The sequence below is a fragment of the Eschrichtius robustus genome, chromosome 2 (genome assembly GCF_028021215.1).
Source record: "Eschrichtius robustus isolate mEscRob2 chromosome 2, mEscRob2.pri, whole genome shotgun sequence".
NCBI lineage: Eukaryota > Metazoa > Chordata > Mammalia > Artiodactyla > Eschrichtiidae > Eschrichtius > Eschrichtius robustus.
Genome location: NC_090825.1, coordinates 75781977 through 75809439, shown reverse-complemented (window position 1 = coordinate 75809439; position 27463 = coordinate 75781977). Strand labels below are relative to the sequence as shown.

At 37.2% G+C, this 27463-nt stretch overlaps 1 protein-coding gene across 3 annotated transcripts in view; it reads left to right on the top strand.

Annotated features, from left to right (window-relative positions):
• The window catches only part of KIAA0825 (KIAA0825 ortholog), a 408207-nt gene that overhangs the window by 187640 nt on the left and 193104 nt on the right, over nucleotides 1-27463 (top strand). For 2 of the 3 annotated variants that reach the window (XM_068535640.1, XM_068535641.1), the window contains 5 exons: nucleotides 956-1180; nucleotides 8133-8541; nucleotides 12613-12772; nucleotides 16831-16989; nucleotides 18786-18880. In XM_068535640.1, the coding sequence (XP_068391741.1) occupies nucleotides 956-1180; nucleotides 8133-8541; nucleotides 12613-12772; nucleotides 16831-16989; nucleotides 18786-18880 (1048 nt within the window). Of the gene's footprint in view, nucleotides 1-955; nucleotides 1181-8132; nucleotides 8542-11484; nucleotides 11566-12612; nucleotides 12773-16830; nucleotides 16990-18785; nucleotides 18881-27463 lie in introns of those variants that run through there. The other variant, XM_068535642.1, reaches the window with a different exon arrangement.

Sequence of the window (27463 nt, the reverse complement as noted above, 5' to 3'; positions counted from 1 at the left end):
TATGACAGACTCTAGGTCTATCCACCTCATTACAAATAACTCAATTTTGTTCCTTTTTATGGCTGAGTAATATTCCATTGTATATATGTACCACATCTTCTTTATCCGTGCATTTGTCAATGGACATTTAGGTTGCTTCCATATCCTAGCTATTGTAAGTAGTGCTGCAATGAACATTGGGGTATATGTGTATTTTTGAATTATGGTTTTCTCAGAGTATATGCCCAGTAGTAGGATTGCTGGGTTGTGTGGTAGTTCTATTTTTAGTTTTTTAAGGAACCTCCATACTGTTCTCCATAGTGGCTGTATCAATTTACATTCCCACCAACAGTGCAGGAGGGGTCCCTTTTCTCCACACCCTCTCCAGCATTTATTGTTTCTAGATTTGTTGATGATGGCCATTCTGACTGGTGTGAGGTGGTATCTCATTGTTAACCTGGTTGTTTTTTTTTTTTAACTAATCAATAAATGGCTTTACTGTGAAGATGGATATACCTAAGCTAACTAAACAAATCCCCAGTTATTGGACATTTGGATTATTTCCCAATTTTTCTTTATATTATTTATATAATGATAATTAATTTCTTAGGATAAAGTTCCAGAGAAGGAATAAATGTGTTAAAAGGTAAGTAAAGTGTTAAAGCTTTTACTATTATTGTCAAGTTGTCATCTAAGAAGGTCATACAATTTATATATCCACCAGTAGAGTCCCCAAAGTACCAGCAAATGCTGTTATTCACTGTTATTTTAACTACCATTCCCTTTATTACCAAGCAGTAACTTTTTTTTTTCAAATGTCTATGGACCGTTTATCAATTACATGATTTCTAGGCTAAAAGCAGCTTTCTTTTCCTATAGCTTTAAACTAGATTATTGAGAAGCTGAATTCCCAACTGAACAGGGCACAGAATATTTCCAGATTCTGCTAACTGTAATATGCTGTCTGATTTTAAAGTCTCAACGTGCATGGAGTCTGAGGTAGAGGTCATCCGATGCCTGAGACTGGCACTGACTGACGCCGTCAAGGACATTGTGCAGCAGATAATATCTGTGCTGAGCTCTTGGAGAAACTGTGAGACAAACCTAAACAAGCACAGTGTTCTTGAAAGTCTGCGTGAGAGCATTCCAAAAGAATGGAATTATATTCCAAAAGAAACCAAAAGGAAAGAATCAAGCAAAGGTACATTTGTTTTTCTTTAAGAACACATCCCTGAAGAAGCACATTTTCTAGGTTATGAGAACAAGTGAAATTCTAAAAATTATAAAATTTGTAAATTATATTAGTCTTCTTTCCACCATGTATATTTAGGATTCCTAATTTTTGTTACTGTGAGCCATATGATCAAAAAAAAAAAAAAAAACCTAGAAATGAAAATGACTCAAATGGTTGATAAGTGATATCATAGGATATAGGTCTTTTGCTTTCCGAATTACCTCATGTTTTGTGATTATCTCCAGGCTCATCTGCGGTGCCTCAAAGAGCAGTGTTTCATTGTTTTCCATGGCTAATATTCCATTGTGTACATGGACCACTTCTTCTTTATCCATTCACCTGTTGATGGACATGGACTAACTACCAGTTCAAAATTTTTTGTGATATTTTGTGTTCATGTTAGTATTCACAGATTAGTCACATGAGTTTGACTAATTTCCCTTAAATCTATTGAGTAATCTAAAATTCATCCTCTCAGGAAGATTGCTCTGATATTCAGTTTAATTATTCTTTTTTTGAAGTTTTTCCTCTACAACTACCAATTATTACTTTCTTTCCTCTTGTTAATACACCTACATATGTAGCTTTTAGGTCAAAAATAGCACCCCATTTAGTAGCTGCACATATTTTTCTGACAGGGTATTTTTCCGCCAATATCTATGGTTCTGGATTCAGTGCATTGTTCCTCTTCAGGGCAATGCATCTATCAAGTGTATTTAAAGATTATCAGTTACCTGTATTATTCATTTTTATTTTATTAATCAAGTCCTTTCTTCTTAAATGGTTTCTTCCTACCTAGATGTTTATACTTGTCAAGAATTTCACAAGATTCCTTTGAATGTATCTTATCTGTTTGTATTCATGGATCTTCTTTAGGATTTTTAAAATAAAACTTTTCCCTTTTATTTTCATCTTTAAAGATGATTTTTTTCACTAACTGTAAGGAAACTTTCAACAGTAAAATATTCCAGCTGAACCTGCTAAAGTCAATTGAGGAAACTAGCCTTTCTTTCATTCTTCTCCATGGAGATCCTAAATAATGTGGCTCTTATCCAGCAACCTTATATACAGACTCAAATCAATTATCCATCAGTGACCTTTCATAGTAATGCTTTAATTCTGTCCAAGCCCTATTAAACTGCCTTTGAATCTAGTAAAGCCATTTAATTGAAATTGGAAAATGTCAGATTTTCATTACTTAAGTTCTTCCTCACCTGAGTTGTTGCCACCTCTCCTTTCTAGCTTTGAGATATTTCATAGATTTTGAGCAATACAGGAAGCATGATCTATAGTTTATGTATCATGTCATATGAGTAGCACTGATTTGCTTGCGGCTTTCAAGTTGGTCTATTCATGAACAATTTTTTTTTTTTTTTTCCTACAAGCATTTTGGAACTCTTCCATAACATTTCAAAGAGCCTCTGGTTCCAAAAAATGCTTACGTTGTAGATACCAGTTCTTGTGGTTTTCCTTACTAAATAATATTTTTTCATAAAATTATCACTAAGAGTAGAAGTAGAACACTTAGACAGCCATGAAGGAGTGAGTGCCAGATCACATAAATATATAAAAGAAAGTGGTGGAGGAAAGTGACCTTATAAAGCATTTTGTGCATTCCAGGTGGATGTGACAATAGGAGAATACCATTGTTCTTCATTCCTATCCTCTTTTAAACTGACAGTGCTCAACCTTTATTTTCACTACAGTATATAAGATAGATAATATGTACATGCCAGACACTAAGTCACTTATTCATTCAATAGATACCTACTAAGTCAGTTACTACTACATACCAGGTACTGGGGTTGGGCCAGAGATAAACTGTAAATAAGATATCCCCTCTTGGTGCTTGAAGACCAGTATAAATGTTTACAAATGGGTGCAAACACCTCAGGGGATGTACAAGACAATTCTCTGGTGTGTGAGAAGAAAGAAAGTAAAACTACTGAAATTTCGTATGGGGTGTCACTGGAACTCTCCCTTGGTCTGTGAGTGAGCCAGTCGTGTGTTGGGGACAATATTGTTGGGGAGGGCATGAACAGCGTAACGTTACTTCTTCATTAGCTTTCAGCGTTCAGTAATCAATTAAGGTTGTCCTTTGTATTTCAGAATTTAGTTTTAACAAAATTAATCCTCACAAAACACACAAGTGGCTTTAACATATTCCTGTAAATCAACTGAGGTTTAAAACTATTACCGGGACTCCAAGGGAGAACAAACAATGACAAAGTAAAAAAGCTCACACTTAGGAATATTTCTAACATGAGCTGTTTCTCAGCCATATTATAAGGTAGAACATTGATAGTCTGATCAGATTTGGCGAAAAGTAAAATAAAATAAAATAAAAATGGGAAATGTGTGGGAAAACCATTTGATACATGGCTTCCCATACATTGTTGTTAAACACGAATCCCTCCTAAATGAGTATTGTGCCTTGAGATAGTTAGAGATATCTAGCTAGAGATAGTTTGAAGTCATCTTGATTAGCCAAAGATTTCAAAACTAAGCATCCAAAACATGAAGATAAACCTCAGTAATCATTTTCAGCAATGTTTTAAGTCAATTGATATTTAATTCAGTACTTTGCACAATTCATCTAAGTAATGAAGTGTTTAGAGGCCTTTTTTTTTTTGAGGATTCTAACTTAATAAAAGACAAATAGTCACTACCTTAAAGAAAAAATTGTCCTTCCTGACACAGTGAAAATAACGGAACATGGAAAACACTATGGTGACAAACTAAAATGTATTTCTTTATTTTTTATCAGCAAATACATAGAAAACACTGAAGATTTGAAGAAATAAATAGTACAATAAATTATACAGCGTAAGAGATTTACCAAAGAACTGAATGGAAGTTCAGATGTTTCTGATATAGCTCAGCTAGGTATTTGCTCCCGAAGCAAATACACAAAGAATTCGCTCCCTAAGAGCAAATACACAGCTAGTTGTTTTGTTTCTTCGACAGCAATTAAAGGAAAGATATACCAGAAAATATATTTTCTTACCAGTAAATAACTTTTTAAATAAAAAGAATACTTTATGGGGAAACTCTGGAGTAATTGTTTTAACAATGGATTCTGGAGAGGAAATAGAGGTAACACCACAAGGAAAATGTATTCAAGTCACCATTGTTGAGAAAGAAACTGATGGCAGAAATACGCAGAGTGTTATCAGAAGTCCTTGAGATATTTTATTTTATAAAAACCAGAAATATTCGTTTTATAAAAACCAGTATCACCCATAAAAATGTCATAGCTGCACACTTAAGAACTTAGAATTTTTTAACATGGTTCAAATATTCCAAATAAGAGTTTTGGTTATTTTTGAACACTTCTTAAAAATACGAAAATGAAATATATTTCAGTTTATTTGCAAGAACAACTGATTAACATAATGATGATGAATATTTATTATTCAAATTTCAACAACAACCTTTGCCTATTTGGTGGTTGAGATTGAAAAACGAGTGCCATGATTTCACAAGTTCCATGTGGGTCTACGTATATAGTCCATGTCACGGCTTTTTCACCCATGACATCCATTAAAACCAAGTATTGAAACAAACTAAATTTATAACCTGACATTTGAATCAATGTATCATGAACTGTTAAAGTCTAGATTTTTAAAATAATAAAGCATATTAAATCACATTATCCTCACTCAATAATGTATTATTGACATTTTATACCACTAATAAAAAACATTTTTAAAGTTAATTTTACTACGTTATTTGTCTTTACCTATTTCATTGTAAATTTCCTTTCTGTATGTTTTATAATCCCCCAAATATATTATTACAATCAGTAGTCCATGCATAGGAAAGAAGAAATGATAAATATATAAATATACCTCTCACATTGCGTTCATTCTGAGACATACACTTTTTCACACTTTATCAGCTCTGAAATTGGGATGGCTCTTACAATATATTATATATATGTGAGTTAGAAGTCAACTTATTTAAATAAAGACAGAAAAATGAGTGTGTGACATTTTTAAAAGATCCCTCCCTGGTGTGTTGTTAACATCACCATAGGCTCAGAGACCTGGTGATTAGTAGAATGGATTTGTCATCAGCCTAAAGGTTCTGATTGGAATTTGCCTTAAGCTTTAATAAAGTAGTTAGGGATTTGAGTACCTGCAATTCTCAGATTTTATAAATATCAGTAGAAGTACAGTTGTGAAGAGAATTGCTAATCTTCACCTGGTATCTGCTTATATTATTGTCAAATGTTTACTCACTATGTGCAGTTAAGCCCTCTTTAGGATAAACAGAATATAAGATATAATATTTTAAGTCAAATACCTGACAGCAGATTAGGGAATATGAGACACAAACACATAAAAACAATAAAATGTATAAAGACTGATGCAGTTAATTTTGAAAATGATTCTTAAGTTGTCATGAATTTCTGAGGAGTCACTAGACTAGACCTATGTTTTCCAAGAGCTTTGTACTTTTTTAGAGCAGAGTTGACCTCTTTAAATGTCACAAATATCTTGAAAAATCTTTCACAGTGTTAAATTATTTTTGTTCAGTAAAAACAGTAAAAAATGTTTTTCTGAAGAACTTAAAGCTATCCTCTTTAGACTTCTCACTCCGTTCCAATGTTCAAATTCAATTATGTACATAGTGGATTAAAACACTTGTGCCGGGCTTTGTGGGATACTCAAGGAGTGAGGAGATTTTCTTCCATGCTCTTGAGGAGCTTTTAGTCTAGTTGTAAAGACAACTCATGAATATGAGGACACGGGGAGGGGGAAGGGTAAGCTGGGACGAAGTGAGAGAGTGGCATGGGCTTATGTATACTACCAAATGTAAAATAGATAGCTAGTGGGAAGCAGCCGCATAACACAGGGAGATCAGCTCCGTGCTTTGTGTCCACCTAGAGGGGTGGGATAGGGACGGCGGGAGGGTGAGGCAAGAGGGAGGAGATATGGGGATGTATGTATATGTATAGCTGATTCACTTTGTTATAAAGCAGAAACTAACATACCATTGTAAAGCAATTATACTCCAATAAAGCTGTTAAAAAAATAAAATAAAATAAAAGCATGTAACATAAACAGTAATAGATGATAATACAAAAGATAGTACAACATGGCATGTTATGGACCTAATTACCAACATAGTCATATGGGTAATATGTTCAAATAAATTCATAGGAGGCAAGGACTTTGAACCAAGAATTGAAGATTATGAGTGACCCATGAAGAGGGAGGGCATCCTATGTGAGAATAATGAGATATTCAGAAGGCTAAAAGCAAAGAGGATAAAATAAAGGTTCATAGAAACTGGCTGAGACTAGACTGTGGAGTGTTTTGTCAACAACGCTCTGCAGACTGATCTCATAACAGTGGAAAACAGCTAAAAGAATTGTAGCAGAGAAATTAGGTAATCTGGCTGTACAGCTGGGCATGGTCTGGAGCAGGGAGATGAGAGTCCTACAATAGTCCAGATACCACTTGTGAGGGAGGGCTTGAATAGGTAGTAGCCATGGTCACAGTGAGGCAAAATTGGGTGTCAGATGAGGGAGTAGGAAGATTTATCAGTGCAGTCCCCGGTGTGGTATGAAGGATCAACAGGAATGTTTACAAGATTGAAAAGGAAGGAAGGACAGAAGAAAAGAAGGAAGGAAGAGAGGATGGGAGGGAGGGTCAGGAGGGCCAAGGCAGTCTGGGAGGAAAACAATGAATTTGGTTTTAGCTATGGTTTGAGTTAATGATGACTAGGACAGAGAAGTGGAATGCCCATCGGGGAGCTGAAGTCATAGGACTGTTACCCTGGAGAAAGGCCAAGACTGAAGATTCTAGAATCATCTAGAAGAGTGGTTCTCAACTAGGAAGATGGGGACATTTGGCAGTGCTTTAGAGACATTTTTGTTTGTCGCAATGGATGAGGATGCCACTGGCATCTAGTGAGTGTAGGACAGATATGCCACTAAAACATCCTACAATGCACAGGTCGGCTCCCTACAATAAAGAATTCTCCAGCCCCAAATGTCAATAGTGCCAAAGTTGAGAAACCCTGATCTAGAGAGGGAGGATCAGTAAACCCTTCATAGAAATAACACCAAGTAAGGGAGAGTAGAATCTTCAGTCAACAGGCCAAGGACTTAGCAAATACATTTAAGAGGTGTTAGTAGAAGTGGAACTAGCGTGGGACACAAGCAGAATAACAGAGGTAAACATGAACCAGTTTGTTGACTCATTTATTCAACAAATACTTACTGAACAACTGTTAAAGATGAGGTCCTAAGTGCTTGGGCTACAGGAATGCCTTCCTGGAGCTTATATTCTAGTGGATGGAGACAGATAATGAAGAAATAAAGGAGATTATTATTAACTGATGCTAAGTGCTATAATAAAGGCAATAAAATGGGGTCTAATAATAGGGAGGGACGGGGGCTGGCCTGAGAAGGGCATGAAGGGACTGCTTTACATGGGATGGTGTGGGGAGGCTCTCAGAGGTGACATTTGGGCTAAGAACTAAAAGAAGAGGAGCCAGTCCCAACAGGAGCTGGAATGATTCTGTCATGGATTCCAGGGGAAGAGGAGAAAGGCTTAAGGAAGTGCCAAAGGCCACAGAGAGGTCCAGCAGGAGTACCTTTGCATTTACTAATTAGGAGGACATCGGGCCCTTTAAACCTGAGGTCTTAGTAGATAAAAATATAAGTAATAATTCTGAATTTTCTAATCTTCATTTGTGGGAGGAAAAATTAAGTTTGGGATTTGGGGAATTTTTGGCAGTACTACAGAGGACCCCAGTAGAGTCCTGTTGGAATATGTCAGGAACTTGCTCTTCTCAACAATTTTCTCTGCAAAAATTAGACATCTCCACACAACACTCAAAGCAACACAGTGATGGAACACAAATGCTAATATTAATCATACCTTTTCTTTCTTTTCTTCCCCAGGCTGCACAAGGCTTGCTGCTCAGGCAGTATCTATTGTAATCAGCAAGTTACCTACAGTGATTGCATGTTTGCCTCCCCCAGTTAAATACTTCTTTTTTCTGTCTGAGAGAAAAATGTCAAAAAACTTTGTTGAGTTAAAGAAAGCTGGCCTGCTTGTCTGGAACTTGATTGTAATTATATGTCGGATATTTGAGGATGGAAACACTGTGGAACTTTTAACAGGTGCCTCCCTTGACAGATGGAGTAAAGAGAAACTCGGTTTAATCTGTGTGTGTTTGGAAAGCATCATGGGAGAGCAGACAAGTAGCCCTAATCAAATGACCCAAAAGGTCATACGGAGCATTGAGCAGCAAAAACCCAACTGGATTGAATGCCAATTTTTGAAAGCAAGGAAACTGAGCACCGAATGGTAAAGCAATGTTTTTCTTTCACTGAATTTCATCAAATACATTCACAAAAACAAAATCACCGATAAACAACCACCACAACCAAATATTGTCGGATAGGCAGCAATGGTCATTTTCCTAGCTTCATGGGAACTTTGATGAATACAGAAAAAGATAAATATTCCATTAAAAACTGGATTGTTAATGTTCCTTGTCTTATTAGAATTTGAACCCCATTGATACACTGGAACATTATACTTGTTTAGTCACCATCTTAAGGTTTCTGATTAAAAGGGTGGTAGTTAAACCCAGGAGAATTTGGTTTCACTCCTTTTCACTGTGCAAACAGGTATCTAGTGGATAGCCTGGAGCGTTTCGTAAATGGATTGACCATGGAGATTAAATTAAGAAGGAATTAATGGATATAAAAGGCTCTTTATTGCTTTCTGTGTACCTGATTGTCAAAAAGGTACACATTTTTCATCTGGTAATGTAAGAATCCCAGAAGGCAACTGGGGCATATCACACTCAAGCTATAAACACACCCAGCTGTTTCTGTATGAAAATGTCAGCCTTCTCATAGGTTTGTCACCAAGAGCTAAGTGATTTGTGGTATTGCGAAGATTTTTAAGGGTCCCTGATGAATTTAAATATGTACATAGAGTCCTCCTATCTTAAAAGTAGTCTTCAGTATAGAATTGCATGATATTGATAAGGGAGTTATGGTTCATGTGGTCTACAGTTCACTAAGCCAGCCCCTCCTTTTTCTACACTCTCACACACACGGTCCCCCATTCTTTGAAAGTATATTCATATTGCTAGAAGATACTATTATAACTTTCTGCCTGAAACAACTAAAAGTTGTTACTTTTAGTACATGGTAGTGATAAAGAGCACAGGCTCTGGAATCAGATGGACAAATACAAATCCCTTGTAAGTGGGCCATCTTGTGCGAGTTATAGAATCTCTCAAAACCTCATTTTTAGTGATGATACTAAGCTAGTAGAGTTGTTTTGAAAAATTAAATAACATTTTTAAAGTTCTTAAGATCAAGCTTAGAACTAGGGGGCATTTGTTATTTATAAACCATTAAAATATGTTGCACTCACTGGTTAGTAGCGTGATAACAAATACTCTTTACTGGTTTATATTAATCTGTAAGACTTTATATTAATCCAAATGAATATAAGTAGTCATGTAAGTAATGTAAGAAATGTAAGTAATCATGATTTTCCTGTTCTTGTCATACGACTTCTAGAAATTTACTTGTGAGCATCCTGTGTGTAGGAATAACAATAGCAGTCAGGAAAATGCTTAGTAACATTGACAGTGACCTTAATCTTTACATTTGCATTTGATACCAATTTACAGGCTTTAATTCAAAGACTAAAAGATTAAGGCCACGTCATTATCCATAGCAGTGGGTGTAAAAGGGAGAGAAAAAAGCAGAGTAAAAATAGTGGATCTGATTATAAAGTTAAATTTATGATACTGCTGAATTAGGACCCCCTCTATCAATAAGATCAGTTTAAAGTAATGTCTGTAATATACCTGGGGCTACACACAGGAATCCATAAGAAAAAATTTTCCTTAAAAGTTAATTTTCATCTAAGTTTCTTATAAACGGCACTAACACATCTGGTTATCTCCTTTAGTAGGAAATTGTCTAGCTAATATTTGGCTGATTAGCTATCTGTTGTAACATGCATCCAAAATAATTATTGATTTTTAAAAATGTTTATAGCCCTCAAAGATTCTGAATACATATTATGTAACTTATAATTAGCACAGTGCTATGTCTTTCTCAATTTCTCAAATAATATCAATGTACAAAAATCCAGATTTAAAGTTATTTCATTTATTTGACAAAGAGTTAAATTTGACTTATTAACTCACTTTAGGTAATCTCTTATGGATTTGGGTGCTATAGGAATGTTTCATCTCGAGTTTGATTTCGAGTTGATTATCCGATATACACATGAACTTCCATCTCTATGCATTTCTCACAAATTGATGATCATTTAGTTCATAGATCTATACCATGAGGAAAATGTATTTTAAACCATGATGTCTGTATACAGGTGGAGGGTTGCCTTGGCTTTACCATAATTTTTTTTTCAAGTATGAGAATGTAAGCCCTTAAACTAAAATAGTTCTTCTGTTAAAATAAATGAAATCTTAATTCCTCATGGAGATTATCTTGTAACTACACAATATCATTTAGCTAGATTTCTTTCACTTGCACCCGGATTTAATTTTGATTTTATGGAAACTGTGAAAATAACTGCAGTGGAAATGTGGCAGCTGTAAGCATTGCTTGTCTTGCATGCTGCCTGAAAACATTACTATTCATTAAAATAACCTTCACTTTGTAGTAACACTCAAGCTGTAAACAGTCACCTTAGATTCTGGAGAACACACAGGCCAAAAAGTAAAGAAACGTCTGTCTTTGCAAAGTAATTTGTCGAGTTGAAGATTATTGTTTTTCATCATGGTGACCCTGACTTGGCTGGCTGGGTGCATATACAGATTAAGATTAATGCAGTTATTCCTTGGCTAAGGTCTGCCTCTTTCAGGGCACATTCTCCCTAATGACATGATTGATAGGCAGTCCCAAATCCAGAGAGGAACTCATTAATCATAGCATTGACTGAATCCAATCATTTGCTTCACCTGCACAGTGATGGACAGGAAAGGATACAATTCAGGGGCTGACACTGAGACACTCTTTTGTCAGAGGGCCTCAACTTTTTCCATGTCAGCCTCTACAAAACCTGACAAGAAATTTTGCTTGCAGCCTGCATGCAGCTTCAAAAAGATATTTACAAACTTTTTTTATTGCAAAAAGGTCTTTTTTGTTTGTTTAAAGATTTACTCTAGCTAATAAATATCTTTAAGAGTAGGATTTGCTTTATTTTTTAGCAAGGCTTATATGATCATGAAGTTCTTTTTTTGTTTTTTTTTAGAGAAGGATGCTTTGAAGCTACATGTGGAAGCAATATAACAGTTAATGTCCAGCAGCTGGGTATCATTTGGTTCAGTCTTCAGGTCAGCGGCACTGACTCTTAGCAGAATGAATTTTATAATCATGGCAAAATCTCAGTAATGAACTGCAGTATATAGCTGATTACACCACAGTAAATTTCATTTAGTCTGGGAAGCAGTGGAAACCCCTGCGTTTTCTTAAGAATACTTAGACTGCAAAGACTAACGTGATCCTAATAGCACTTGTAAAAAGAAAATTAGTATGGAATATATATGATGTAAGTTGAATATCGTGATTAATTTTACACTGGTACAGCTTGAGAATTTTTTAAAAATTATGTCATCCATTATTACTATGTAAATAATGTTTAAAATCAATAATAAGCACATGAGTTCTTATAAAAGAAACCTTTCCCGCATGTAACTTGCACATTCCTGGTGTGGTTATAATAGACCCTTTTCCGGGAAGGGTCAGCAGGGTAGTGACTTTTGCTAAGTATCTGTCACCTAGAAGAACAGGAGGGGGGCATGTATTTTTAGAAGGCAACAAGTGTCAAAAGGCCAATTTAAAATACCCAGTGGTCAGCACTCCTGCAGGAAGCACCCAGCCTATATTTAGCATAATAGGCTCCCCCTTTTGACACTTGAATTAGTCTTTAGTGTGTTCTGAGACAGGTGTAAAGAGGAATCTGCAAAGGACAGAATACCAAAGCTATTTCTGGCATCAAAGATACTCTTTATCCTCAAAGAGAAAATACAGATTATTTCTTACATGTTCTTAGAAAGAAATGTTTTGTTTTCATCCCATGATTATAGCAATTTCAACAATTGCGGTAATGGGGAAATGTTTTATAGATAGGAGTATAAATGCAATAAAGAAATGTTTTAAAAGAAACGATTCAATTTTTAAAAATGCTTTCAGGTGCTCTGTTCCAAGGCGCTGTTTATGTGAGCTGCAGCCTTTTGGGAAGGCTTACCTATTTGAGCAAAGTCTTTATAGGTGCTTTGAATCCGAGATTTACATCGACTCTCCACACTCAATCTCTTTGATTATTTTCCATCTTTACAATTCTTCACCACTGATACTTGTATGCTTTCTTTGTATTCAGTGCATTTATGACAATAGAGAAAAGCACAGCCTTAGAAGAAGGAGATATTGCTCTTGAACTGACTGAGCAGAAAATAAACATGATGGTCCTGGATATCTGCCACAAACCAGGTGGCAGCGAGTACCTGAGGCAAATTTATCACATCATGTGGCTCAATGAGGTAGGGAAACGGCCTTTTTACCGAGCAATTAGGTGTGTACTGGCCTGAGGCAGCGTCTGCTGGCAGCTAAGGGTTAGTAAAGGAGGTGATAATACTTCTTAAAGTCAATACCAAACTCAATATTGCATTATTAATAGAATCTATTCAGCCCCGGCTGTTGTGCATTTGTACAGCAGAAGCTTCACCGAGACAATGTCGGTTTTATTTATACGGTTTAAACAATAACACGGTTCATAAACTCAGTTCGGAATTGTAGAGACTAGAGGTGTAGTATGGGAATTGTGTATTTGTGACCATTAAGCTGATGTTAAAATCTGGTATTTGTGAAATGAATTTTCTGAAGAGAGATATAGCTCTTCTCCTGTAGACGTCATACTCGTGTTGGTGAAGTTGAATATTCCTTACATAATGAGAAACTTCAGAAGAATATCGAACCATATTCGGGAGCAGCTAGATTAACCCAAGAAAATGCATTAATGTAGAGACACTGATTAGAACCAATGTCATGCTTATTCACCTCTCTGCTGGGTTAAGCGTCTGACCTTGCATGTATCTGGCTATTTTAGCAAAAATTTATTTATTTATTTATTTAGTTATCTCAGTTATTTACTTGAAACAATCCAAGTCTGCTAACTTAGGTTTTTAATTTGATCATACATATCTGGATTCGAATGTGACATCTAGTGTGAATTAGAATTATGTTTATATTTGCAAACACATGAATGTATTTTTTGGCATAATGAAAATTGTATAATATGAATAATGTTAAGATATAGTGTTTTATCTCCATGAGGTAGGCCTTAAAAACCGTACATTTCCAAGGAGTGAATTAACTCTACCACAGGATTTTACGACTCAGTTACATAAATGTTCTCCCCACTATTATCTATCTGAAAGTTACTTCAAGTAAATCTTGTTTTCTGGCTTGCAGAGAGGTAATCAACCAGTCAGCTTCAATGATCACCTGAGAAGGATGGAGGCCTTTGTAGCTATGAGACAAGGTCCTGTTCTTAAGGGACTGGAGCTCAGTAGCAACTGTTACAAAGTAACACAACCTGTTCATGCTTGCTAATGATCTCTCACAGCTTGTTTGAGGTTTCCATCTCCGGCAAGCAGGAAGTCGTGGCCTTGGCAAACTGAAAGACCTCCATTACGGAGTCAGGGTCTTCATGGGCATGTCAACCTGGCCACCCAGATTGGCCAAAGTAACTGTGGTGGTTACAGAGAACAGATGTTGTAGTCAGAGTACCCTCAGAGCCTTAGTAAAGTTGAGTTACGATAATTCTGAGCACAACAATGGCTGGTATAGATTGCCAAACTGATAGAGGAGTCCTTTCTTTCAAAGTTCCATAACATGAGAAAGATCAGTAAATCACCAGTAAGCAAAATCAACAAAAATTAAGTTGGATATTTACTGGCCATCGGCCACCTGTTGTATTCAGGAAATCCAAAGGCTGTTTTCTCATAGAACTCGTGGAACTCTGAGGAAGCGCTTCTGAACAGGTGTGCTATGAGAGCTGATGCACATAAGACTCTTTGCGGGAGTATCACCACATTCTGATTCAAAGTTACGATTTTTCTTTCTCTGCAACTGAATATACTTACTGTTATGGCAACATCTATCAGATGGGAAAGCAAGCTAAGTACTTGGTGGTTTATTGTGCTGCGTGAAATGCAGGGCTGCAAGGTTAGAGGCATAATGTAAGGTGAGGATAGAATCAACGAAAGTAGCGAGGCCTCTGCCTTGACTACTCAGACAAAGCAGGCAGTAAACACAAATAACACAAGGGTGACTGAGTGACTAGCATAATACTTATGGCTGCTTTTATACTGTGAAGCATCGTTATGCTGTAGGTAAATTGCACCGTGACGTTTGTTCATTTGATGAGTGGCGTCATGTCTTTAGCACTTTCAGGTGTGCTGCTAAATAGTGTTCGAAAACATAAATACAGAGCATTTACACGTACAGGCCTGGGTGAGTGGAAGCATTGGTGTGCTATTGAGAGACAGGGAAGTTTTGAGAGAAGATGAGTTTTTAAATGTTTGAGATAAAGGTAAGGTGTCCGAGCATAAAGGTCCAAATGGTGGTTGAAGATGCTGGCCAGAAGCACAGATACAAGAGGCTGTGACTGTAGATTTGGTGGCTTTCAACTAAGACGGTAGTTGAGCTCACGAGGCCAGTGGATCTCTTCAGTGGAGAGCAACAGAGAAGCGATGGATAGAGGAATAAGCTCTGATGTAACTGCACAGGGAATATGTTCAAGAAAAGATGTTCAAAGAAAAATGTATTTCTTCTAAAGAAAGAGACCACATTAGCAGTACTTCTGGTTAAAGTGATGCCACAGAAAATCTGAGGCTTTCGAGAAGGGGCAGTGACAAGTGTCAATATAGCACAGAGGTCAGAGAAATCCACAAGGGAGAAAACACCATTGTGTTCACAGCTTACAACAGAACAGAGCACTTTCTCTTTTCTGAATTGTGGAAACAAAAAAAGCCAAAACATAGCCACGTAAGGGGAAACAGTGAGAACGATTGTTATTAGCCAAAACAAAGCAGTTTTTCAATGAAAGGGGAATAATTTATTCCTTTTTAAAATTTTACTTTCAGAAATCATGATGGAGAAAAATTTTCTGTTCAAAAATCTAAATCTAATATAATTCTTTTCTGATGGCTTGTTATCTAATAATATTTAATAAGAGTCCGTGTGTGTCTGTGTGTCTGTCAGATGCTACAGAATTAATCATTCTAAAAAAGATATGGTCCACAATGAGCAGGTTGAAGAAATGTCAAGCAGTGTTTTTTATTGCGAGGTGGAGGTTTAGGATCTGAAATTTGCCTTCTACAGTGAGTACAGCAGGCGTTCTCTCTTCATGAAGTTACAGAGGCACAGGGAAAACACAGTGAGACCTGAGACCGGAGGTCTGGCTTCTTACTGACGCTACCAAGCTCCCGTGTGTGACCTCAAGTGTGTCTTCTGACCTTTCAGAGCCAACCACTGAATGTAGTGTGGGCTAGTTTCCCAAACTTTCATGTGTCTACTCATCTCCTGGGAAAGCTTGTGAACAGGCAGATTCTCATTTGGTTGGGCCTGAGATTCTGCTTTTCTAACACGCTCCTAGGTGAGGCTCATTTGGCTAATCCACACACCGGACTTTGAGTAGTAAGGGTTTTCAAGATGACCTCTGAAGTCATTTTCAGCTCTAACTTTCTGAACCTAAGTCCTAACCCTAACCTTGAAGAAAACATTATATTGTGACACACTAAAAATCAGGAGGACATTTCTGTTATATTATTTATTAAATGACTTATTAAGTATTTGATAGTTTGTGGGAAACTTTTAGTCATTTAAATTTGTCATTTTCCAGAAGGAGTCTTATGAAGTAGATTATGGTTATTCACCTTTTTATTTATGGATGGAAAATGAGGTATAATGCAGTAGATTGACTTTTTTTTTTTTCCTCCCCAGGTTGTCACTGGCATTTGGGGGTAAAATTAAAATTACATACTTTGAGCTTCTATTGAACCTTGATATTTTTCAGTCCACAGTGTGAAACTAGAGTTTAGGAGCTTGCATTATGATTAATTCTACATAGAGGGAGACTGCTTGCAGGGAACTATCAGAGTGCTTAGTACTCTGCTGAGCATGGAGTAGGTAGCAACTACACTTAATGAATGGATGAACAGTCTTGTACTGTGAATAGTCATGCACCCGAGTTAAGTTTTGGTAACCAGACATGTTAACATGTGAAGCAATGACAAGACAATGCCTATTAAAAAGATTCTGATATATCAAGCATACATTCATTATGTGAGAATTTGTTAAATGGTTTTCTAATCTATCCTATATATTAAGTGAACCTGTTTTTGATGGGTTTATTGTAATCCTGATTGGTATGTACTTGCTATGTTTCTTCTGAAAATGTATTCTGTCCTGAGGCAAATAATACTGTGTAATCTAGCAAATGTGCTGAAAGGGTAGGTTTGGATATTGACCAGTTTATTCTTAAAGAGAATACATGCTTCCTACCATCACGACTTGTAATTTTTTTCCCTTGAAGGAGTATTTAAAAGAACAGCTGTTTCCTATGAATGGTTCAGAGGAAAAGCCATTATGCATCCGACCTTTAAAGATGACCTTGAGGAGTGTGGAAGATCAGCCCTCTGCCTTTAACCCTTTCCATGTGTACAAGGTGTTTAGCGAAAACATGCTTGATCAGGTATGTGGAAATTAAATAGTAAATTTAATTAAAATTTGTGGGGTTTTTTTTACACAAGTTAGAAAAAAAGTGCTTTGTGTTTGAATATTTACTCATAAGCTTTTTTGGCTAGGAAGCAAAAGGCCTTGCTCTTGTTTGCGCAAATTGACTTGGGAAAAGTTATTTTACCTTCTTTCTATTTGTCAAACGGATTCATATGTTTGGTCTGTAAACTTTGACTTTTGCCCCGGTCAGTTCACTGTGGGCAGAGAGAGCATCTGTTCGGCTGTGTCTCCGGCAGCCTCGAGAAACCCGTGTTTCTTACAGTCTTCCCCTCCCTGGCTTCCCCCATCCCCCACACTCGCAAAACACCTTGCAATCTTTATGGATTTATCTAATTTATCAGGTAAACTATAAAATAGTTTAAAATTGGTTGTAAATAGAGCTTTGAGCTCCTATTTTAAGTGGCATGAGGTAAATTTGCTGTCTTGTAACCCTAAACACATTCCTGAATTTAAAATGAATTTGTTAACAATCTTAAAGTCAGGATGTTTGGAATAAAGTCAATGTGATAAACACCGCTCATTTTTTAATGTCAGATAATGCCATTGTTTCAGCTGCATGTTTCATAGTCACATTAAACAGATCATCTTTATGCCAAAGGACTTGAAACCTAAAGTTGCTTTTGCTTTGTTCTTTTTTTTTGGTGCCTTTTCCCAGTAGCCTCCTGACAGACTATTTGAACTAACAAGGCAGAAGAGAAGGATTGCTTGACCTAGAGCTCTGACGAAAATAAGAATTAAAACAATGGCCTAATTCGGGATGCAGATAATATTTTTACCTTGCCTGTTACAACCCTAGTCTACATTCATCAATACTGTAGTAGAATAAGACCTTCAAATGCTGACAACCTGGGGCAGAAATCTCCTGCTCTATGACAGGATTGTAGTGTTCCATTAATCAGCAGGTGACAGGGCATAGTTCTGGTTGGATTTTAAACACTGGCCTGGATGCTTATTATCAAAACTATTTAGTGTTAAGGGGTATAAGCATCTATAATACTTTAAAACCAAATATATTGTATAAGTTTGAGTTTATTGGCTGCCTTCCTGTGTTGTACATTCGATTCCTCCAACCATAAATAATCATTGTAGCTGTTAAATTATCCTCACTTCATTTAAATAAATGGTATGTTGTATTCAGTTCTGAATTATGAGATTATCTTTCACAGTAATTTTTCTCCTTACTCTGTTGTGAAATTATCTATTAAATGAGAAAAAAAGAATTACTTATGTTATTTACATTTACAGGTCCTTATAATTTCCCCTTTAAAGCAGATTCTTAACCAAAAACATTAATATCATACTCTAATTAAGCTGTGTCTTGTAATTTCGAGCCATAGTACTTCCACCTTTGTTTTTTTAATCAAACTTCTGGGTGCTAAAAAAAAAAAAACCCAAGAAACTATAAATTGATACATGAAAAAGTTGCCAATTATTTTGCTTTGCTCTACAAAGAGTCACCCTTTCAGAGTAACTTGTTGGGCAAATTTCATTAGCTCTTGGAAGAATAACGACTCAAGAAATTGATTTATATTTTTATAAATAATGACTACATCCCCAAATGGATTTATAAATTAATTGCTGTCTTATTGGAATAAAAACCTTATTCTGTGGACATGATTGATGTTATCTGTCTAAGTCCTTGTTCTGGACCCCCCTCCTTCTTAGTTAGTCTATCACAGCTGGAGCTTTAATTTACTGATCATATTAACTCTGATTAATAACTAACAATAGCGTCTTCTCATTTATCAACAGTCAGCTATCACAAAATGGAACTGGAATTGGTCAAACTTGCTGCCAAATTATCTGGGACTGGATAAGACGACCTTCAGTGTACTGCTCAAAAACAGGTAATAAGATTGGGGATTTGGGGGATGTGGCGGGGGGAAGAGGATATATATCTTTTATATATAGGTTGTATGTGAGTGTGTGTGTGTATATATATATGTATATATATATATTTGAAATTATATGAAGTATAGTTTGTGAATGCTGTTTTTCTATAGTAAGCATTTGCAGAAGGCAGGAAAACTTTTTCTGAGATGAAATTGGTTGATTTTAGCCTAAATTTTAAATATTTTTGATTTTGTGTTGTAAACACCAAAAGTTATTGATTTGAATGTCATTATAATACTATGCCTTTGTTTACAACAATTTAATGAATGCATACAAAATGCCAAGCCAAATCAACTAATCAGGGGAAACATGTAAGTAAAACTGTCATGATTGAATTTTTTTGCTTTTCAGCCAGTTATTTTGGCACCATCTTGCTGTAGTCTCAGTTGCATACTACTTTACACACATACGTACACACGCGTACACTTACACCCCAGGACAACCCAATAAAATGATAATGTGATTTCAGTCTAGGAGTCTATACATGTAACTTATTTTGCACAAAAGCATAAATGTTTTCTTTATATTTTGGATCAGTGAATATGTTTTTTTCCCATACCTTTAAAGTTTTCAGTGAAAACAGTAAGGTGTAAATTTTAAATTTGCATTTCTCTATCAAGTATCACATTTTTACATAAACTATATATGTGCAGTTGCTTTTATTCTTCAGGTATTATCTGTTTGTTTACACTCACTTATCTTCTTTATGATCTTTGTATGTTTTCTTATCTTTCTGAAAAAAATATGAAGTATCATTTTTCATAAAAGACGATAAGGATAGTGACATAGTAGAATTGTCGAATCATCCTTGAGATATCTGGGTGCATATAAGAAAATATCTTGAGAGAGAGATTTCAGTATTCCCCAGGTGGAGGTTTTAAAAAAAAAGGCAGCTTTATTGCCAAGAAAAGCGGTAGCTTAGATGTGTCGTCATAGTGGTATTCCTAATATTTCACCCCTGAATGAAGCTCACCCACCCATCATGGACAAAGTTGAACAATCCAGAAACTTCCCCATCGAGGACAGAGCCTTCTCTCAGCAAGCTTACCATGTGGCAGGTAGTAGTTCAGAGTGCACCCTATTAAGGCACAAGTCCCCTACAGGTGTTCCTAACCTGTCCCAAAGTTGCCTGGAGAGATGAGAGGTAGCGGTGCTGGAGGAAAGGCCAGGTCTTCTGTTGAATCTATGGCTACATAATGTTTGCCCAGTATTAAATGTCTGTCTGGAAACGAACTAAGGAAGATAAGTCATTTTTTCCCTGCTATTTGGAAAGTTTGAATTTATGTCGATTAGCTGTAGTATCATTTACTGAGTTCTTTCAGCTGTGAATTGCTGCTGCCAGTCCACTAAATGGTAATCTAGGGGCAACACGTCCTTCAAAACTTACTGCATTTGCTCTGTATGATATTCACTTTCAAGTGAATTTGTGTTTTACCCCAAATTGCATATTGTTTTTGTTCAACAACTTTAGTTATACCTCAATTAGGTTGATAGCTATTAAAGTCTATTTCCCTGACATATTATGTGCAGGAATGAGTGGGGAAAAAGAACTCCTACAAATTTAACCAGAAGTAACAGGTCAAAACAGTTCTCTTGGAAAAGGGTCATGAATTTTTTTTTTTAATTAATTTATATTTTGGCCGCGTTGGGTCTTCGTTGCTGTGTGCGGGCTTTCTCTAGTTGCGATGAGCGGGGGCTACTCTTCGTTGCGGTGCGCCGGCTTCTCGTTGCGGTGGCTTCTCTTGTTGCTGAGCACAGGCTCTAGGCACGTGGGCTTCAGCAGTTGTGGCGCCCAGGCTCAGAAGCTGTGGCTTGCAGGTCCTAGAGCACAGGCTCAGTAGTTGTGGGCGCGGGCTTAGTTGCTCCGCGGCATGTGGGATCTTCCTGGACAAGGGCTCAAACCCGTGTCCCCTGCATTGGCAGACGGATTCTTAACCACTGTGCCACCAGGGAAATCCCAGGGTCATGAATTTTTAACAGAAACAGCTAGAATCTCTTAGATTCTTAAAGAATGATATGAAAAGCATTCTATTCTAAACTACCACACACCACAAGCTACAATGAATATAATTGAGCTGCCTTAGAAGGATGAAAGACCCCTGAGAGTTTTTCATCTCTTTTAGCACTTTCCCATTTATTTTAAGAGTGTTATTTATGAGACTTGATTAATATTGAACTGGTAAGGAAAATTTTTTCTGTTATTTTCTGTGAGAGACTCTCCTGTTTAGGTTTATCTCAAATGCTGGTTTTAAAAAAAATAGTGCATGAATTTTGTTTCTTTAATTTTTTTTCTCCGGTCTTTCTCTAGTTGTGGTGAGCAGGGGCTACTCTTCATTGCGGTGCTCAGCCTTCACAATGCAGTGGCTTCTCTTGTTGCGGAGCACGTGCTCTACACGCGCGGGCTCAGTAGTTGTGGCTCTCGGGCTCTAGAGCGCAGCATTGAATTTTTGACAACATGGTTATTTGAAATTACATATTTGAAAATGAGACCACAGAATATTGAGCTTTTAAAATGAGGGTTATATATGCTATCCTACATCCAAAAAGTGATACTTCTTACGTACAACCATGATCTTTGGGAGTAGGCAGAGCCAAAGATGAAAACCTAAAGCAGCTCAGCTGAATATGCTCAGTTCTTTTTTCCCAAAGTCACCAATTAAACAAGTTACTTATTCCCTTTTTTTCTCTCTTTAATTGGTAATAAAGTTATACTAATCTATCTCTACACTATGGTTGAGTTCATATATAGCAGTGCAAATGTTGTCTGGGGACAAACATTTGTCACAAACAAATGGCACAACAAAAGTGAACTCAAATACACAAATATGAAAAAAGTTGAGGAGAAGGGAATCCTTTCTATTCACCTCCTAAATTCCTTTGTGCCTGGCCTTCAAATCCAATATCATAAGCAGACCATCTGTGGACTTAACTCTCTCAAGACTCTAATACCCTGAGTGGACAAGATTTCCCTCACCTTCAGAACAGGATGGAAATGGGAAAACAGGATTCCTGGGTTCTCAGGTCAGTCCTGTTGTGAGCTTACCTTAGGAAAGTTATCTAAACTATTCAACTTTGGAGCTTCTCATCTTTAAAATTAAGTGATGATAGTTATATATCTACTTCATAGAGATTGTTGACACAATCAAGAGAGTGTTAAAGGATATGAAGTGGTTTTGAAAGTTTAAAATACTGTACATACTTAGGAAAAGTAGTAGCACTAGCAGAAAGCAGTGTTAGTGTCTGGCCAAGTAAGGAAACAGTAAAGGTCATTTGGGATTAGTAGGGAGTTGGAGGTGGGAGGTGGAGCAGTCAGGTTATACCTGAGGTCAAGTATATGGAGGTTATGTACACTCCAGGCCTAAACCAATCATGAGGGTCAGAACAAGTGTCAGGTCAGAGACCAGGCAGCAGGCCCATGAGTCTGTAAGACAAGCAGTGAAAAAATGAGCAAGGAAGAGGGTCTAAAGACCAGGTGAGCCACGTAGGAGGTAAAGACTCAAGGGATGAGCACTTGAGGGACGGTTCAGGTACATGAAAGAGGAGATATGGTGGTGCCAATAATATGTGTATCTGAGACAACACTAACCTTTGTTCCACAAGCTGATTCTGTGCTGACTGCAAAGTCAGAACGAATCTTGAAGTGGCAGCCTGAGTCCTTGGCCAGGATGGGCCCTCTGCTTACTATCAGGCCTCATCTCAAAACACGTCCCTCCAATTCACATGATGTTCTAAGTTCATTGCCTTTCCTGTTCTTTGGATTCTCCAAACTCTTCCCCATTTTAGGGTCTTGGTACTTGTAGTTCCCTCAGCTCTTTCCATGGCTGGTGCCATCTTGTCTGTCTGGGGCATAAATTACCTGCTCAGAGAGGTCTTTCCTTATCACCCATCTAAAGTGATCCTCCAAGTCTGTTTCACTGAGCTCTCTCAATTGAGCTATCACTACCTGAAATCATAGTTTCTGTTTATTGTCGCTTAACCCTGCTTCCCCCCGCCCCCCCACCTCCAGGGTGGAAGGTACAATCCATGAGAAGAGTGCCTTGGCTGTCTTATTCCAACCGTGTCTTCAGTACCTAGACTAGCCCTTGGGCACATAGCTGGCTCTGAGTAATATTTGTTGGATTAATTAACAAACAAATGAGGAATAAGAATGCAGAGAAAAAGTCAGCCTTTGACAGATGAACACAGAGTAGGTGTTCTCTAAAGGTGGTGTTTGATCAATAGTCATGTTGGAATAAGAAGTGTATCCTGGAAAATCTCAAGTAAAAATTTATCTATGTGCATATTCATTCATTTGGATGAAAATCAGGTTAATTAAGCTTTGTATGTTTAAAATGCCTGTTTTTGTTATTATGTGAAGTTCAGCTCAGGTTAAAAGCTCAGAACACGGGTCTTTATTTTTAATTAATTGATCCAGTTCAAGCCATAACCTCTCCAGCAACAAAGTCTGTTCTCTACTCCACGATTCAGAAGTCTTTTGACTTTTGGGGTGGTAGGGTTTGTATTTGTTAAACGATACTATCGTTGAAAAATTTAAGATGGATTTAGACGACAAAAACATCCAACCAAGCCTTTATAAATTTGTGATTTTCAAGGCATTTGAAGAAATAGATAGTAGCTGAGACCTCAGAAAAGAGATCCTGAATATATATTAATGATATATGTTTTTCAACTTAGAAAGTTTGCCATTGTGGAAAATAAAGACTCCTTAGAGGTTTAGAAAATCAACATATATATCAGCTCTACACCTTTACCTTTAATGCCATATAAGAGTAAGTACAGTGATTGTACATTGATCTTTTGAAATAATAAAGGTACTTTTCACAGTTTCTTACAATTACTTTCCTGCTTTCTTTCTCACCCACTTTAAAATAAATCCAGACTATCGAATGAGATGGTGATTGCATTTGCAGGAAAGCTCACCAAAAGGAACACTCTGTATTCCTTCATTCACGGCGAATCTCCAGACTGCCATTTTGGTATTGTTTTCTTTGTCACTGGAACAAATTTATGTTGCTTCTTTTCTCTTTACCTTATTTATTCCAGACTAATTCCCAAGAATGGTGGCATTGAAAATAATCTGTGAATACAGTGGAATGCTATGCTATTTTAACCATCTAAATATACTGCATATGAGTTTGGCTTCGCATTGAGCAAGCACAATTAAATATGATGGCAGGAACAGCAGAAGGGGTGGTGGTGGCAGATTTCTGGCTATCATTTTGGGGCCTTTCCCAGTGGACGATAACCATACATCTGAGAGGAAACGGGAGTTTAGAAAACATGTGTTAAAAGAGCCGTTGATCTGTGGAGTTGATTGTTTGCTTTTAATAGTAATAATTATTAAAGTGCCTTTAAGCTGTATCCTGTGTGTGCCCTATGGTGTGTAGAGAGTAGGAAATATTGTCTCTGGCCTTGAACTGCACACACGACACTCTCCAATGATCGTTCTCAGGCAGTGCCGCCATTAGCACAATGTTTATAGTTGCTCACAGCAGTAAATTCCTGATGTAGCAGCAGGCTGCCTGGTTATGGAGAGATGGGTTTAAGAAAAAGGGGAAGCTGATTTTATGAATACACACCTCTGAGCCATTACATACATCGCATACGCCGTGGCATTCAAATGTAGCTTTTTTTCATGCTCTAGCTCCCTGGAAAACCCTTTCCTTCCCACCTCCGCCAAAAGACCTCAGACTGAGTGATTCTATCCACCATCACCATCTTCTCTAATAGGAGAAGGCTTCCCTTCCATTTTTAACTCCTAAAGCAGCATGTTTTTTGGACAGAGATTGTCTACAGTGTATCTAGGAGATATAAATTTAACTTCTGATCCTCAGGATTTTCAGGGGTTAGGACTTTGGTACATGAACCAAACAAATCCATAAATGTGTATTGTTTTCTGACTGGTAACTTGTATATGTCGTCTTTTACGGTGTATAAAGTACTTTCACACAAATCTTCCCCTTTGACACTCACTACGACTATGTAATAAGACACAGGTACTTGTGAGGTTGCAAAATGACATACCCAAGGTCACAGATATTAAGTAGTGTCTGGAAGGCAAAATGAAGGCTTCTGATTCTGTATCTGGTGCTTTATCTACTACACCGTATTCCTGGTCAGATTTTTCCAGCTTTATTGAGATATAACTGACATATAGCAGTGTGTAAGTTTAAGGTGTACAGCGTATTGATTTGGTACACATATATTGCAGAATGATTACCATCACAGTGCTAAGTAACACCTCTATCACCTCACATAATTACCATTTCTTTTTTGTGGCGAGAACATGTACGATCTACTCAGCAACTTTCAAGTATATAATAGAGTATTGTTAACTATAATCACCATGATGTACACTAGGTCCCCAGAATTTATTAGTCTTATAACTTCGGGTTTGTACCCTTAGGTCAAAATTTGTTTTTTATTACCTCAGTGTTCACTGTACAAGTACTGGTGATAATGAAGACAGAAAACAGGAAGCACTTGCCAAGTGGCTGGCGTAATTTAAGTAAATTACATACATATTTAATTATAAATCCTTATGATAACCTTATGAAGTAGGTACTATGTTACCATTATTTTCCTGATAAGGAATCTAAGGCACCGAGACACAGAGCTCTCAGATTCTAGCTCATGTCCATATTCTTAACCACTTCTGTTAATTCTCTAGAGTTGTGCTTCCTTTACTCATTCAAAAAATATTTTCGAGCATCTGCTTTGTGAAATGCATTTATTTGTAATAAAGTAACAGTTTACTAGAGAATGTTAATATATGTCAAAGGGTCCTTGAGAGCTGTTCCACAAAATTTTTAATTCATTGTGAATTTCCACTTTGGTTATCACAATACTTATCCCCCTTCTTCCACTCGTTATATCCCTCTCAGCAACTGGCTCGCCATCACCTATTTACCAGGAAAATTTAGGCCGTCTAACATGAATCTCCCAGCTTTTCTTCCTAAACTTCACTTTTGTTTATGTCATCTCCAGTCCTTTGCTTCTTGTCTCTAGCCTTGGAGGAAGAGAGCCCTCTTCTAGTTAAAACTTGAGAAGTAAGTTGACTGTATTTAGGTTGTAGAGGGTCTGAGGGCTGAGAAATTTGGACTTTAACTGTTGAACTTGAGGGAATCATCAAAGCCTTTAAGCAAAGGAGTGATAGGAACAGAAGGCTACTTTAGGACATTAATAATAGCTGGGGTGGAGGGACAGGATAATTAAAAGGAGGGAAGACCAGATTAGAGACTATGGCTAGAGACTGAGGAGGAGATTATATATCACAGATATAAAAGATATTCCCAAGGAAGCTTGGGGGCCCAGCTAAATCTATTCCTCATTTGCGTAAAAGTTAGCTCTGATACTTTCTCTTTGAAGCCAGTGTGGCCTAGGTGTTTATAGAAAGGTGCCATGCTTATCGTTTCTTCAGATTGAGTGTGTCAGTTCACATCCTCCAAGCAGGTGCCAAAATGGGATTAGAAGTACATGAGATTTGTCAGGAGAAATGCACATGGAGGGTAAAGAGGAGGAAGCAGGAATAGGCAGGCAAACCTTCAGACCCAGTTGCTGATCTGATACCTGTGAAAGGAGGTGGGGCAGAGGATTGGCTTGGAAGAGGCTCAGATAACAGAGTAGTTCTAAGAAAGTGTTGGCAAAGCCAATGGGGACTCCTTGAGCTAAAGTCCCACACTGGAAGAGTCTCATGTCCTGCAGGAATGGGCTGGTACTCTACCTCCACTGTGCTCAGACACTGACTGAGATGTGCTTGGGAGAAGCATGGCCAAAGCACAAATGCAATGGTAGATGCAGAGGAATGACAGCTCACTCATTCCTCCTGCAGTGCAGCCCTCACTCCCCACGCTAACTGCAGCAGGAGATGTGAGCGGTGCATTTCCGTGGCTCCCACGGTGGGGATGCCAAGAGTGATTCTCTTACATATGGAGAGATTGTATGTGTCTGTATTATGTAAGTTAACAAGGATGGGATTTAAATAAAGGTCTCTGTTACTTTAGTGAGGTAGAAAACAGACAACCTAAATAAATATATTAAATGCTATTGACAGAAATGCAGAATTAGCAACATTTTGATGAAAGGAAGGTATAATAATTTTCTCAAAAGCAGCCATGGGAAAATTTTTTACTTGTCAAGTTGAACCAAAATTCACTTTGTAATGAATTTTCTCCTACCCAATTATGCATTCACATACTGGCACTTTGGGGTTCTTGCAACAGATCAAAAGCTAATAAAAACTTGCTTGAATGGAGTAAATTATTTTTTCAATAACTATTCTTTAAGTCTCTCCCCTGTCAAATTCTGTTCAGACCCCAAAGCCTCTATGATGTTTTTCTACAAGAAGTTTTAGCATAGTTTCCACCAGGAGTAGCTGTCATAGGCCCATTGATTCAGTTTGGCTGTAGATGAAAAGAACCTTGACTGCTTTCAGGATTATTGGTCATCACTGAATATCTCAGTTTACTTTTGTTGCTATATCAACATAAAGAGAGGGAATTATCTCTTTGAAGGTATTTTTATTATGACATAATTAG